General features: G+C 44.7%; 1 protein-coding gene across 1 annotated transcript in view; it reads right to left on the reverse strand.

Moving 5' to 3' along the window:
- Positions 1-1,930: 1,930 nt before the first annotated feature.
- The window catches only part of LOC136572947 (NADP-dependent alcohol dehydrogenase-like), a 48,703-nt gene continuing 33,638 nt past the window's right edge, over positions 1,931-16,995 (reverse strand). The window contains exons 5-9 of the mRNA XM_066573991.1: positions 13,272-13,494; positions 12,325-12,585; positions 12,047-12,182; positions 10,517-10,652; positions 1,931-2,159 (exon numbers count right to left, since the gene is read on the reverse strand). Coding sequence (XP_066430088.1) covers positions 2,135-2,159; positions 10,517-10,652; positions 12,047-12,182; positions 12,325-12,585; positions 13,272-13,494 — 781 coding nt within the window. The 3' untranslated portion in view covers positions 1,931-2,134. The remainder of the gene's footprint in view (positions 2,160-10,516; positions 10,653-12,046; positions 12,183-12,324; positions 12,586-13,271; positions 13,495-16,995) is intronic.

Consider the following 16,995-nt stretch of genomic DNA (forward strand, 5'->3'; position numbering starts at 1 on the left):
GGACGAAGCCCACCTGCATTAAGCATGAATTTATTACCTCAGCTGTGATGGGCAATGCAATGGGATATATTTATGTACCGCCGGTGGGTTCCAGGGAGCCACCCATGCTGTGGGTCCACAGGGAGTTGTAACTGCATGTGTCCACTTCTAAAGAACCCCGGTCTGACTGGGGCATGCAGTGTGGGACGAAGCCCACCTGCATTAAACATGAATTTTATACCTCAGCTGTGATGGGCAATGCAATGGGATATATTTATCTACCGCCGGTGGCTTCCTGGCACCCACCCATGCTGTCGGTCCACACGGAGTTGTAACTACATATGTCCACTTCTAAAGAACCCCAGTCTGACTGGGGCATGCAGTGTGGGCCGAAGCCCACCTGCATTAAACATGACATTACCTCAGCTGTGATGGGCAATGCAATGGGATATATTTATGTACCGCCGGTGGGTTCCAGGGAGCCACCCATGCTGTGGGTCCACAGGGAGTTGTAACTGCATGTGTCCACTTCTAAAGAACCCCAGTCTGACTTGGGTATGCAGTGTGGGCCGAAGCCCACCTGCATTAAACATGACATTATTACCTCAGCTGTGATGGGCAATGCAATGGGATATATTTATGTACCGCCGGTGGCTTCCTGGCACCCACCCATGCTGTCGGTCCACAGGGACTTCACAATACGGAGTTGTACCTCCCTGTGTCTATGATTTAAAAACGCTGGTCCGGTTGGGGCATGCAGTGTGGGCCAATGCCCACCTGCATTTAATCTGACGTTAGCTCTGCTGTCCAGGGCACTGCAATGGGATACATTTATGTACAGCCGGTGGGTTCCAGGGAGCCACCCATGCTGTGGGTGCACACGGAATTCCCATTGCGGAGTTATACCTGCCTGTGACTATTTATAAAAAAACGCGGTCTGACTGGGGCATGCAGACACCTAGACAGAATAAATAGTGTGTGGCACATAGGTTCCCCATTGCTATGCCCTCGTGTGCAGCTCCAGATGGAGGTGGCACAGGATTGGATTTCTCATTGCTTATGTACAGCATTGTGGACTATCACCCCGCCCCTTTTAAAGAGGGTCGCTGCCTAGCCGTGCCAACCCTCTGCAGTGTGTGCCTGCGGTTCCTCTGGCAGGCGCACTTATAAATAGACATGAGGGTGGCGTGGCATGAGGGCAGCTGAAGGCTGGGCAGGGACAGTTTGTTGTGCGCTGTGGACACTGGGTCGTGCGGGGGGGGGGGGGGTTGGGCAGCATGTAACCCAGGAGAAGTGGCAGCAGAGTGTCATGCAGGCAGTGATTGTGCTTTATTGGAGGTAGTGTGGTGCTTAGCTAAGGTATGCATTGCTAATGAGGGCTTTTCAGAAGTAAAAGTTGTTAAGAGGGGGGGGGGCCCACTCTTGCCGCTATTGTGGCTTAATAGTGGGACCTGGGAACTTGAGATGCAGCCCAACATGTAGCCCCTCGCCTGCCCTATCCGTTGCTGTGTCGTTCCCGTCACTTTCTTGAATTGCCCAGATTTTCACAAACGAAAACCTTAGCGAGCGTCGGCGATATACAAAAATGCTCGGGTCGCCCATTGACTTCAATGGGGTTCGTTATTCGAAACGAACCCTCGAGCATCGCGAAAGGTTCGTCTCGAGTAACGAGCACCCGAGCATTTTGGTGCTCGCTCATCTCTAATAATAAATTTAAACTGAAAACCTATATATAAATTTTCAGATTAAATTTATTATATTTCTTCCTCTAATATGAATATACTCATCGTGGCGCTGAATCACCACTACAGCATCTGACAGGTTTAAGGGACGCCACAGATCACATGGGCTTCTAAATAACTGCTTCTTGTACTTGCTGGAACTTATGCTTGAGCAGGGGAAACTTTATTTCTGCAAATCCTTTAAAATAAAATGAAGCAAACCAGCAATATTTATTAGAATTTGATTTTATTGGATTAACAGTTCTATATGATGATACTAAAGCCATTTCAGAAAATGTTTCTACCATAATATGCAGAAAACATATAGCGATGCATATCCATGTGTCTAGGAATAGTTATTAAGCGGAGGAAGGAAATTCATCTGAAGAGGGGAAACTCCATAGGCCGAGCCAGAATATCAGCTTGCAGTGTGATTAGTATATCAAAATACTCCGAATCCTGAAACAAGAAGAATGGAAGTAGTAATTAAAGAATTTTACAATCCATCAGCATGTGGGACTGCCTAGTGGGATTCTCTGAAGTGCACATCCTGTTCTCATGCTTTGTAATAACCCAGTTTCCCTGAAAATAAGACCTATCCCCAAAATAAGCCCTAGCATGATTTTTAAATGGGGTCCAGGCAGCTATAGATGTAAAAAAAATTGTAGCAAAAATGAATATGACCCTGTCTTATTTTCGGGGAAACTGGGTATATATTCATTAATTTGGTCACCCATAAACAAAGAATGATATTTAACCCCTTCATGACTTGGTTTTTTTTGTTTTTTTTCTCCCCACTTTCAAAAAAAATCATAACTGTTATTTATCCATCAATGTAGTTATCTGGGGACTTGTTTTTTTGCGGACAAGTTGTGTTTTTCAGTGGTATTATTTAAATTACTATAAAATGCACTTAGAAATTTGTAAGTGAAATGAAAGAAGGGAAAAGAAAAACACCAGCACACAACTCCTCCATCTTTGTGGTGGTCTTGTTTTATGGCGTATACACTGCTGCATAAATGACATGATAACTTTACTTTGTGGGTCAGTACAATTACAACTATACCAAATTTATATAGTTTGTTTATGCTGTACTACTCACAAAAAAAAAAATAACATATCTTTGGAAAAATATACAATTTTCTGCTACCATCTTCTAGCTGCCATAACTTTTTTATAGCTGTATTGAGGCTCGGTTTTTCTGTAAAGCTCTGTAGTTTCTATTAATACCATTTTGGAGTTCATATGACTTTTTGATCACTTTTTATGATTTTTTTTTCTTGAAGATTCTGACTAAAAATGTGCAACTTTTTTTTTTCTCTTACAACGTTCACTCCGGGGAATAAATAATTCATTACTTTGATAGATTAGACTTTCACTATAAATATGAGAAAAGGTGGTTAGGGAAGGGGTTAAGGCCTCTTTCACACGAGCTACAAAATCTCACTACAAAATCATCATTACAAAATGCATGTCTGTGAATCCCCTGGTTTCCAATGGGTTCTTTCAGGCTACGATACATCTCATGTGAAAGAACCCATTGGAAACCATGAGCTTCACATAAATGCGTTTTGTAGTGATGATTTTGAAGTGAGATTTTGTAGCCCGTGTGAAACAGGCCTTGGGATTCACACCCACGTGTTTTTTAAACGCTGCAATATCGCTACGTTTCTTTAACACGATTCTCAATGGGACTTTCTAATGTAAAAACGCATCGCAAGTTGGTGGTTTGCAATTTTTGTGCAATGCATTTTTAACATTAGATAGTCCCATTGACATTCACGTGAAAAAAACACGCAAGCGTGCAAGAGCCCTTAAAGTTATATTTTTTAAAAATGTTTCTAAACATTAATAAAAGTGTCATTTTTAATGTTTTTTTTAGGGGACTTGCACTTGTGATAGTTTGATCGCTCATACCAAGATACTGCATCATATCAGGTTTTTCCAGGCAGTCTATAAAGACATGACCCAGGCATGTCACTCCATATAAATGGTGCTATGTCTAAACGGAAAAAAATATCTTTCTTGACTCACCGAACAGAATAACACTGATAAATATAAGGTTATTCACATGGGCAAAAGAAATACATGTCACCATTACACACTGAATGGGAAATCCCTGGGGAATACTGACATGGAAAAGGACTTGGGGATTTGAGTAGAGATGAGCGAGCACCAAAATGCTCGGATGCTCGTTGCTCGAGTCGAACTTTCCGTGATGCTCGAGAGTTCGTTTCGAGTAACGAACCCCATTGAAGTCAATGGGCATTTTTGTATATGACCCATGATCCGCTAAGGTTTTCAATTGTAAAAATCTTCAAAACCTAGGAAAGTGATGGAAACGACACAGAAACGGATAGGGCAGGCGAGGGGCAACATGCAGGGCTGCATCTCAGGTTCCCAGGTCTCACTATTAAGCCACAACAATTTTTACTTCGGACAAACCCTTATCAGCAAGGCACACCTTAGCTAAGCACCACACTACCTCCAACCAAGCACAATCACTGCCTGCGGGACACACCGCTGCCTCTTCTCCTGGGTTACATGCTGCCCAACCCCCCGCACGACCCAGCGTCCGCAGCGCACTCAAAAGTGTCCCTGCCCAGCCTTCAGCTGCCCTCATGCCACACGCTCGCTTCATAGCCACAGCACCCTTATGTCTATTTATAAGTGCGTCTGCCATGAGGAGGAACCGGAGGCACACACTGCAGAGGGTTGGCAGGGCCAGGTAGCGACCCTCTTTAAAAGTTGTGGGGGGGGGGGGGATAGCCCATAATGCTGTAGAGAATCGATGAGAAATTGACGTTCGATCTTCATTCCAATCCTGTGCCACCTCCGTCAGGAGCTGCAAACGTGGGCATAAAGGGTACTCAGCTGCCAGCCCAGCACTTCTACACATCTCCACAATGCAGCAATACTCTGTGTGGGAAGTATGTGAGCAGGCCCTGGGTCAGCCTCTGTCCCAGCAAACACCTTGTGTGGCCCAAGGTGCTGCGAGTGACATAGCAATGGGGACTCCATGTGTCCACACACTACTCATTCCGTTGTACTCATTATTCTGGGTGTCGGATACCTCATCGACAACGCAAGGGGTAAACCATCTGCACCCTACCCAAGTCTGTCGGGGTTTGGGGACAGACAGGTAAAACACCTTAATGGGAAGTCTGTGTGCACCCACAGCATGGGTGGCTCCCAGGAACCCACAGACGGTACATAAAGAAATCCCATTGCAGTGCCCCGAATAGCTGAGGTAACGTGAGAGAAAATACATGTTGGCTTCGCCCCACACTCCATGCCCTAGTCAGTATGGGTTTTTTTAAAAGTGCCAGGCAGGTACAACTCAGCTAAGGGAAGTCTGTGTGCACCCACAGCATGGGTGGCTCCCAGGAACCCACAGACGGGTCTCCCTAGACTTCTGCAACATAACTGTTAGTGGGGTCAGCTTATACCTTTGCTACAGGAATATTACAGGGGTCTGTGTATACTATGGGTGCACTAAGTCTTCGCATCGCGGTGTTCTACCTATCTGGCCTAAAAAAAAAAACAGACTGACTAGGGCATGGATTGTGGGCTGAGGCCAACATGTATTTTCTCTCACGTAACCACAGGTATCCGGGGCACTGCAATGCCACAGACCGTGTTGGTCAGGGCACAATTTATGTTACGGGAGACGTGCTGGTGTAGGGCTGGGAAAAATAGTGGGGCCTGGGACCGAGTAGCGCGGGATCGCCGCCGCCATCATGTTTTTGAATGCCTCCGTTTCCACAAGCCTGTACGGCAACATCTCCAGGCTGATCAATTTGGCAATGTGTACATTTAAATCTTGAGCGTGCGGGTGCGTGGCGGCGTATTTGCGCTCCAATGCTTGCGTTAGCGACAGCTGGACGCTGCGCTGTGAGACATTGCTGGATGGGGTCGAGGACAGCGGAGGTGAGGGTGTGGGTGCAGGCCTGGAGGCGCTCGTACCTGTGTCCTGAGAGGGGCGTTGGATCTGAGTGGCAGGTTGGGGCACAGGGGGAGAGGCAGTGGTGCGACCCGGAGGTGGTGAACGGCCTTCGTCCCACCTTGTGGGGTGCTTGGCCATCATATGCCTGCACATGCTGGTGGTGGTGAGGCTGGTACTGGTGGCTCCCCGGCTGATCCTGGCACGACACAGGTTGCACACCACTGTTCGTCGGTCGTCCGCGCTCTCACTGAAAAACATCCACACCTTTGAAGACCTAGGCCTCTGCACGGTGGCTTGGCATGAGGGGGAGCTTTGGGAAACAGTTGAGTTTCACTCTGGCCCTGCCTCTACCCCTGGCCACCCCACTGCCTCTTTCAACCTGTCCTGCTGCTGCACTTGCCTACCCCTCTGAAGACCTCTCCTCAGTTGGCTTAGCGAACCAGGTGGGGTCAGTCACATCATCGTCCAGTGGCTCTTCCTCCGAATCCTCTGTGCGCTCCTGACCTTACTACTACCTCACTGATAGACAACTGTGTCTCATCATTATCGTCCTCCTCACCCACTGAAAGCTCTTGAGACAGTTGCCATCACCCGGACCCTGGGAACTTTCCAAAGGTTGGGCATCGGTCACGACAAACTCCTCAGGTGAGAGAGGAACCATTTTTTCCCAATCAAGGCAGGGGCCCGGGAACAGTTCCTGGGTGTCTGTCTGCTCATCAGAATGTGTCATTTTCATGGAGTGAGGAGGCTGGGAGAAAGGAGGAGCAGCAGCGAGAGGATTTAGAGTTGCAGCAGTGGACGGGGTAGAAGACTGGGTGGTTGATACATTGCTGGATGCATTTTCTGCCATCCACGACAGGACCTGCTCACACTGCTCTGTTTGTAATAAATGTCTACCACGTGGACCCAAAAATTGTGATATGAAGCTGGGGACCCCAGAAACTTGCCTCTCTCCTAAACCCGCAGCAGCCGGCTGCGATTCACCTGGACCAGGAACTTGGCCTGTGCCCACACCCTCACTTGGACCTCCACGTCCTCGCCCGCGTCCACGTCCTCTAGCCCTACCCCTCAGCATGGTGTATTATGAATAGAGCAGACACAGAGTGGTGTGAATAATTATGGAATTATTGGCGTACACTTTCACGCTGACAGCGGTTATGTAACGCTAACTCCAGGCAGAAACAAAGAATAAGGAAGGCTGCAAACAGGCCTAGCCGTGCAATAGTGATTCACTACAACTCCCAGCAGCCAGGCAGTAAAATGCACACGGTCACAGGTAGCCCTAAGAAGGAGCTTTTTAAAAAAACATTTTGAAAAAGAATACAGGCTATATAGCGTGTATATGACTTTCCCTCTATCAGGGGCTGTCGCCGCACGCTGTGCGTGAAGTTGACGGTACACACAGAGCGGTGTAAAAAATTATGGAATTGTTGGCGTCCAGTTGGAGGCTGACAGCGGTTATGTAACGCAACCTGCAGTCAGAAAAAAATTATACGCAAGGCTGCAAAAAGGCTTAGCTGGGTAATAGTGATTCACTACAACTCCCAGCAGCCAGGCAGTAAAATGCACACGGTCACAGGTAGCCCTAAGAAGGAACGTTGGGGTTCTTGTAGACAGGATTCTACACTACCACTCTCCCTGCCTCACCAGTACTGCCCGTATACTCTGTATAATTGACTGCAGGCTGAGAACGCTATAGCTGTAATAGCCTGCACAGCCCGAGATGAAAAAAAAAAAATTTGGTGCAAAACTGCTCCCAGCAGCCACAACAGTAATGCACACGGTCAGATGTGGCCCTAAGAAGGACCGTTGGGGTTCTTGAAGACGCCAACACTCTCACTATAGCACCAGCAGTACCCTCCTTAATCTCTGCCAGCGTGTGTCTGCGGCGAGCCGCGGGCGGAACTGCCTTATATACTCGGTGGTCACTTGATCTCACCAGCCACTCACTGCAGGGGGGTGGGATAGGGCTGGAACATCACAGGAGGAAGTTGTAATGCCTTCTCTGCATGTCTATTGGCCAGAAAATGGCGCTAAACATGCAGGGAAGGAAATGGAATTGACTCGAGTACCGCATGGTGCTCGTCTCAAGTAACGAGCATCTCGAACACCCTAATGCTCGAACGAGCATCAAGCTCAGATGCGTATGCTCGCTCATCTCTAGATTTGAGTTAACTGTAAGCTTAACTGGAGCAACCAGTGTCAGGCAGCTGCTGTCAAGGCAAATAGGATCATGGCGTGCATCAAAAGAGGTCTTGGGGCATATGATAAGAGCATTGTTCTTCCTCTCTACAAGTCACTGGTCAGACCTCACATGGAATATTGTGGACAGTTTTGCACACCGATATTCAAGAAGGACATATCGGAGCTTCAGTGGGTACAAAGGGCTAATAAAGTAATAAACAGAATGGGCAGATTTAATACCCATAGAGGAAACCAAAATTGGAATTATTTAGCTGAAAAAATTCGGCTGTGGGGCAACCTAATAACTATATATAAATATATCAGGGGACCATACAGAGATCTCTCCTATCATCCATTTATACCCTGGAATGTGACTATAACAAGGGGGCACCCTCTACATGTAGAGGAAAGGTTTCAATACTGACATAGACGGGGATTCTTTACTGCCTGAGGACATGGTGATGGTGAATTCGATAAGTGTTCAAGAGGGGCCAGGACACCTTTCTTGAGTGATACAATATTACATATATTATATGCATTAATAACTTCAAAAGGGTTGTTGATCTAGGGATTATTCCAAATGTCAGATTGGAGCTGGGTAGGAATTTTTTCCCCCTTAAATAGGGAAAATTGGCTTCTACCTCATTGGTTTTTTTTTTGCCTTCCCATAGATCAACATTAGGGTTCATATACTGAACTGAGTGGATATGTCTATTTTTTCAGCCTTAGGGCTCTTTCCCACATGAAAACGGCCGCCCAATATGCGCTGTGATCTGATGCATTAGATTCCAATGCATCAGATCACGTGGGCGTATTTCTGAGACGTAAAAACGCCTGGCCAAGCCAATATAACATCTGGCGGTTTTACGTAGGGCCCAAAAGATAGAAGAAGCAGCAGCACTTCCATATACATCACCACTGGTGTGAGGTACAATAATATGTGAAGCCCAGAAAGGAACCAGACCCCTTAGGTTCCAAGTCACATGTGCAGGAAATATATCTCAGCCTCTATATTTTGGGCCCAAAAGATAGTCCTAGAACTATCTTTTGGGCCGGAATACATCGGCCGCTGCATGGGCTCCTATGGGATGCCCGCGATGAGGAGGGAGGGAAAATGGGCGATGGCCTGGTGAGCTCACCAGGCCATCTGAACAGGCACACGAACATTTGATTTGTGCGCCCGTTCACCAGATGTTCCTTTCCCAACAAAGCATATTTCAGCCGGCCGTGAAAACGCCGGCCGATATGCGCTCGTGGGAATAAAGCCTCACATACTATGTTACTAGAGGCTTCTCACTAGCCAAGCCAGAAACTTGCGGCACACTGACGAGGGGCAATAACCCCATTACATTTGTCTGTGCATGATTATCTTCTCCTTCTGGAGAAGTTTCTGTCTCTGGCCAGTCCCAGTCATTGTTACAAAGTTGGTTAAAAGGTCTGATATTGACTTGCAGGAATGCTGCCTTCTAATAGGTGCTGCTGTAAAGGTATTGTTCCTTCCTCCCATGTGCAAATTTCACAGAGGAGCACCTTCTAGGTGCTCTCCCTAAGTAGAAACAATACCCTTCCTGACCCACTCCATACAAACCCTGTGCACCTAGAACATAACTGCATGCCCTAGGGGGAAAATTATATATTACTATTATTACTGACAGCGATGGGATCATGGATGACTACCACTCCATTCATTCAGGGCCATTCAGGACCCTGTTCTTCTGATCGGCAGGCATCCTAGTGGTCAGACTCCCACTGATCAGCTAGTTATCGCTATCCTGTAGGGGATAATGTATCCCATAGGGGATAACTTCTTTTGGTTGAACAGCCCCCTTATATGTAAATTTATTGATCCCTACCATCTTATATGTTGATATTGTGGATCATGCTTGACCAGGAAGACAAAAAATCTGCAAGGTTCTCTTTATTTCTGAGGCCCGTTTGATTCATATTGTAAACTAAGGTCACACATGGCATATTTCTAAAAACTGCAGATTCAGGGTAATAAGTATTGAGTTTTGTTTATTTGCCAACTGCTGTTGTGTTACAGAAAAAAGATTTTCAAATGTATCCCTCATCTTGTTTTAACTGCTATGAAACATTTTAAAATTGGTTTGATAAAGTCTGCTAACTTTTTAAAACTTTGAGGCATGCAGTTTTTAAAATGAAGGGATTCATTGGGATTTCTGATTTATAGATTCCTCAGTCACTTCAAAACTAAATTTGTCCCTTAAAAAACAGGATTTAGAAATTGCAAATTAGGATCTTTTTTAACAAACAAAATATATCTACCAAAATTGACCAATTGACAAAGTATAGTGTGTCACAAAAAATCCATCTCAGAATCACTTGGATAAGTAAAACCCCTCCAAAGTTATGTCAAATTTGAAAAATGGTGCTTGGCTGGGAAGGCCAAGACTGGCTGCTGCGGGAAGGGGTTAAACTACTTCAGGATAATTGCAAATACAATGAAATTCCTTGCCTTTGGTGTCTGATAATCCTTATATACAATTTTTTAAATTATCACAGAACTGCAAAAAAACGAGGTACTTAATTTTGTTAACCCTGTACTAACCCAACATTAGATCTAAGTGCCAGCTTCACGATAACCGCCATATATGTATACCCTGTACAGTGATGGTTTGCACATATTGAAAGCTCATATCCATATGTGTGTATTTTATGTACTTACCCAGTCCCACTGTGGATCAGGTCAAATGCTTCATTGATTTCAGCCAGTTTTAGCCTTTTGCTAATCAAATGGTCCAGAGTGAATTTTTTACTCATATAATCTTGCACCAATTTTGTGATTCCGTCGCTCTTATAGCCTAGGTAAAAAAAAATATTGCTTTTATTCATATTTCCTAGAATAATGAGTGACAGTAAAATATCAGATTCTCACTGTCTATTGCTGCCTTGGTTGACAGGGAGCAGCAGGGACTTCACACATTCACCGCATTGGGAGCCAAGATTATAACAGCTTGTATAGGGCATGGAGGGGAGTACAAACTGAAGTAATGCATCAGAGTCAGCCGGGTTGTGACTGCAAAGCTATACAAGCAGCCCCACTGGTATGAGGATATGACAGGCTCCATGTGCATTTTTAAGGGAATAAATTGGCTTATTTTTGCCAGCAATGCCGCATCAAAATCCTCAATGAGACTTGCAGATTTTTATATGGAATTTGTAGCGGCGGGTTAAGGTGTGGAATTCAGAAAAATACTGCTTGTGTGAAAGGGCCCTTAAAGTCATAAGAAAATTGCAACAACAGCATATACATCAGGATATCTTATCTATACACTGAAAGCAGGCCACAGATGTGACAGAAGTAGATAGAAATAAAAAGGTAAGCAATAGAGATGAGCAAACGGACTCGTTTCGAGTAATTACTCGATCGAGCATCACTATTTTCGAGTACCTGGCTACTCGGGTGCAAAGATTCGGGGGGCGCCGGGGAGCGGGGGATGGCGTGGTGGAGCGGGGGTAGCAGTGGGGAACAGGGGGGAGCTCTCTCTCTCTAACTCTCCCCCCCTACTCCCCTCTGCAACCCCCCCCCCCCCCGCTCACCCACGGCGCCCCCCGAATCTTTTCACCCGAGTAGAGAAGTACTCGAAAATCGTGGTGCTCGAGTGAAAAAGGGGCGTGGCCGAGTACGTTCGCTCATCTCTAGTAAGCAACATTTTAATTAATAAGTTACTCAAAATTTGCCCCCAGTAGAATGGGTGTCCATCTCCCTGTTCATATGGGAGATATACAACTGAGCAGCGAGCACTTTTATGCTCGCATTAACTAGTCAATTAGCCGGTGAATAAAAGCCTGCTTGTTCATCAGCTGACCCGATTCTAGGGAGAACGAGTGTTCAGAGGAAGGCTGGGGCCCAATAATTAGCCGACTTAATAGGAATATCGAACAGTTTGATTGTTGCTATTTTAGCTAGATTGTGTCTTAGATGAGAATCAGGCTAAATTTTATTAGCATTCAATGCAGAAATTCAGGTAATTCCAAAGGGTTCATTTATGTTTTCTTGCAACTGAATATAAATGGCTTTTCAGTTAGCCATGGCTCTCCTCCTAGCAAAATCAGCTGATTGCTGCAGCAGCTCCTATATGAAAGATGTTGTCTAGACAAGACAACCCCTTTATCTAAGAAACACAACCAAATGTTAAAATGTTCTTGTCAACATGACTTATTGTTTTTTTTGCTTTTTTTTCAAATCTCCTACCTCCAAACATAGATCCTTTCAAGGTGCGCCCGGTGAGAAGCAAACCTGGATGCAAAGAAAGGATGTCCTTTTTTGATGCCACACCCTGCAGTACAGCAACACCATTGCAAGGGTATGTACTTTGAAGAGCAGTCATCTAAAAAGAAGTTATAGAAATTCGTAAGATAATATTTGATCTTGTAGGAATGTTAACATCTTGTATTGACCTACAACTATCGAACACGAACAGGAAGTATTCCACAACTATTTCATACCCCATCATGAGATTTTCCTCTTACCATGGTCGGAATACGTCCTGCACATTCAATTGCAAAATCCACTCCTCCATTAGTCATCTCACAAATGACCTCATGAATGGGTTTCTCATGATCCTTTGTGCTTACGCACTCAGTGGCTCCCATTTCCATGGCTTTTGGAAACTTCTCCTTATGTGATCCCACTCCAATAATTCGTGAAGCTCCTGCATCTTTGCATCCTGCTATTGCTGAAAAACCAACCCCTCCCAAGCCAAACACAGCACAGCTTGAACCCTTTGTCACCTGAGGAGAGGACAAGTATCAGATATCAGTAAATGTTTGAAATTTAATAGAAATTACATTTATGAAAGGATATGAACTTGTGAATTCAGAGATTCTGCTTATTATATATTACTTGAAATTTCTCGCTCTGTACCATGTCCGTCATTGTTCCTAATACGGTAGGGCTCATGTACACATCAGAGCCATGTGAAAGGAGGGTAGACGATGGCACAGAAGCCCTACATCTGCATAGTTTTCCATATGAACTCGGTGTACTGTCATAAATCATGTTTAGCTTTAAAATCTCTCTGCTCTTGTCTGTGATACGATTGTCTTAGATATGATCCCCCACACAAGTCCTCCATAGATTGCTCCACTGTATTCTGTATACGCATTTGTAACACTGCTAAATCTACTGATTCACCAAAAAGATGCATTGCCACAGTTTACTGATATACTGCGATCATATAGCATCTTCTGCAACCTTCTGCTTGCCACTTCCTGAGTTTCCTCTTCCCATACAAAGTACATATTACTGGAAATGTCTTGAAATGTGTGTGTGAGGAGGGTGGAAGTATCTAGATGAAGACTGTATTGGACCTAAACATTTTCTCCAGGACAGATCTATGCCCAAAGCTTGTCCTTCATCATATGTTACTCAACTTTATGCAGCATGTGAACCAAACTTTGTGCATGAAGATGCTTACCTTAGCAGTGTTTATAGCAGCACCATATCCAGTTGCAAATCCACAACCTATAAGACAAGCTTCAATTGGGGCATTGGCATCCACTTTGGCAATGCGAAGGTCAGACACAACAGTGTATTCAGTAAATGTACTTGTGCCCGCATAATGATGGATCAGTTTGCCTTTACAAGTAAACCTGCTTGTACCATCTTCCATGAGCCCGGCTAGTTCACCAAATGAATCACTATACAGTAAGAAAAAAAAAGAAGAACAACTAAATTATCTGAAGAAATTGATGTTGAAAGGTGTTCCGCTATTAGTAAATAAGGGCGCATTTACACTTGCTGTAGAGGTTCTCTTTGGAGTGTCCTTCACAGATTACTTTTAAAATCTAGGAAGAAATAGTACAACATGCTGCCCTTTTTTACCCAGTAAGATGCCAGCCAGCATAACAGAAGCTAGACGGACCCATTTAGAGTTAATGGTGTCCATACAGAACAGTTTGTTTCCATCTTCTGACTGAAATGGCTTTCCATTGGTATATTCCAGTGACAGAGCAGGAAAATGTAAAACCCCAAGGGCAATGTGACTGAGCACTAAAGCTTATGGAAGGTGCAAACTTTTATTACACTGTTTGCATTAATTCTTTATGGTTTTTGAGATCTCTTCTTAGAGCCAGAGGTAGTGGAAACCATGTGGAATTGATATAAAATAGTATTTCAGAAAATAGTAGAACTTTACACAATAAATAAGCTTTATTTATCAAAACCAGAATCGTCATTTACCAGCATTCTAATATTTTAACCATACATGTGATCTTAAAGGTCGCTCCAAACATCTTCTATACAAATATGACATTGAGAAGTCAGAAAAAGAAATTCAAGAAAACTTTAGGCATAGGTATGCCATGTCTCATGAATCCACTGGAGAATACCTTCTTCCTATGGTTCAGCAGACTGGTCTGCACCATATCTAAGTCAACTGTACATGCAAATTACACCATGTTAATGCTCCTTTTACTGCATGTTTCTTCAATAGGTGGTTCCCCCTGTGCAAATCATGAATGGTTCAATCAAAACCTCACTGCATAGGAAGGAGACAGTGACTAACAGCCTCTTGTCTTGGCAGAGTATGCATCCCCTTCCCTTGCGCAAGGGTATACCTAAGGGGCAGTTCCTGCGCATTCGTAGAAACTGCATCCTAGATGAAGACTTCTGCACAGAGAGGCTTAAGCTTCAGAATAGGCTCTTACAAAGAGGCTACCCGATAGAAATCTTGGACGAAGCACGGAACTACGCATTCCAACAGAATAGGTCTGAGCTACGTCAATAGACCCAAGGAGCATGACGATACCCTCACAGTCATTGGTACCTACGATGAGGGAGCATCTACCATGCGGTCCATGCTACAGAAGTACTGGTACATACTTAAAAGAGGACCCTGATTTGTCCAAAATCCTCCTGGGCACTCCCCAGATCACTTATCATCGTGGTCGTAACCTGAGAGATAGAGTAGTAAGGAGTCATTTTCAACCAACAAATTCATCCCACACCTGGCTGCAATTAAATCACCCTCATGGTACCTTCCCTTGCAGCCACTGCCTGGCATGTACATATATAGAAAAAGGAGTCAAATTCAAGAGCACAAGGACAGGAAGGGTATTTACCATAAGAGAGTTCATCAATTGTAGATCTACGGATCTCGTCTATATGGCCTCCTGTCCTTGCCCAATGAATTACGTGAGTAAGACCACACAGGAATTTATACAAAGGATCCTTGCCCACGTAGGGAACATAAAGAGGGGTGAGAGCACCCTGTAAGGAAACCATATACGAGATGTTCATAACAACGACCCTAATCAAATTTGTTTCCAAGGTTTAGAAAATATACGTACGTCTGGCAGAAGAGGAAATGCCAGTAAACGATTACTCTAGAAGGAAAGCTAGTGGATTTTTAGGTTGGAGAGCATCAACCCGGGGGGTCTCAATGAGACCCTATTGTTCAGTTGTTTCCTCTAAAAGAAGGAGTAGGGTTTAATACACACTTCCATGCCATAATTCTTCATATTGATTGGTATCTACATACTTAGCTGAAAATCTCCCCCTATAGGATTGATTATACCATTCTACATCATAGATAGTTTAATAATAAATAATCAAAACTATCTGTCTAGCATCACGTGATCTGACGCGTCGTCATGCTGGCGCACATCATCGCGCCAGCGGCATGACATCATCACGCTATACGTCGTTGCTATGGCGACTGACATACTAACTCCTTAGTTCTCTATGCATATCCGCTGCTGATCCTGTACGCTGAGTGTGTACACTCATACAGTATACCCTAACCGGAGATCATTTGACAGGTTAGTCTTTACCCCAAGATCAGGACTTCTCTCCATCTTTTGGTGATATCTTACTTAAACTATAGAACTGATCAGCCCACTTTGGGCGGATAGTGTGAAACACAGAATGATTGGTGGTTCATCTCTACACCCCCTGGGGGAGTGTCAGACACAGGGCCTTAAAAGGAGACCTGAATCCTACAACAGCCATACACCTCCAGTCTACCATAAAGGCTGGAGGCTATAAACTTTGACTGCTGCTTTGTTATTTTGGTGGACCTCACCACAACCTTTCCTACTTCTGGCTACTCAGTCTATGACCTTGTTCTTATAGTAGCGTAGGCATTAGGGTAGTAGCATTAATGCTAGGGGATACTCTCTCTTTTTTTCATACCTGCATATATATTGATTTTGGCCAGTTCAGGGATTATTCGGCTCTGGTCTTTTTATGATCTAAGTCTACTAATTGGTCTGATCATGTGGATTCTAAATCTAAACAGACACCCTCACAACATAGTGGGAACAGCCTTTGGTATCCACCTGGTTGCCTTTACCCCTGTCTTTAAGGCAGCTCATATCTGAAGAATTTTTTTAACCTAAGTGGGGCGTTTCTCTGCTTCTACCCCACAAGGACTAAAGTGCAGAGTGTAGTTTATTGTCCATTTTGCACTTCTATTGTGATAGAGAGGTTCTATTGTGGTTCCTGAAGAGCCAATTGTATGGCAGAAAGGCGTTGAACCAGTTACCTGAAAAACCATACACTGCCCTCAGAGTTCACACTGTATAGGCAATATAATTTAATAGGGTATTTGCCATCATTCACCCTCGAATATACTAAGACTCTGGTGGATGCTCTAACTATGTTGGGTTATCTACTAGAGATGAGCGAACGTACTCGTCCGAGCTTGATACTCATTCGAGTATTAGCGTGTTCGAGATGCTTGTTACTCGAGGCGAGCACCACGCGATGTTCGAATTACTTTCACTTTCATCTCTGAGACGTTAGCGTGCTTTTCTGGCCAATAGAAAGACAGGGAAGGCATTACAACTTCCCCCTGCGACGTTCAAGCCCTATACCACCCCCCTGCAGTGAGTGGCTGGCGAGATCAGGTGACACCCGAGTATTTAAATCGGCCCCACCCGCGGCTCGCCACAGATGCATTCTGACATAGATCAGGGAAAGTGCTGCTGATGCTGCTGCTGCTATAGGGAGAGTGTTAGGAGTTATTTTAGGCTTCAAGAACCCCAACGGTCCTTCTTAGGGCCACATCTGACCATGTGCATTACTGTTGAGGCTGCTTTTAGCAGTGTTGCACTTTTTTTTTTTTTTTGTATATCGGCCGTGCAGAGCATTGCACATAGTATAGGGCCAGTACTGGTGAGGCAGGGACAGTGGGAAAG

Source organism: Eleutherodactylus coqui, chromosome 7, assembly GCF_035609145.1.
Source record: "Eleutherodactylus coqui strain aEleCoq1 chromosome 7, aEleCoq1.hap1, whole genome shotgun sequence".
NCBI lineage: Eukaryota > Metazoa > Chordata > Amphibia > Anura > Eleutherodactylidae > Eleutherodactylus > Eleutherodactylus coqui.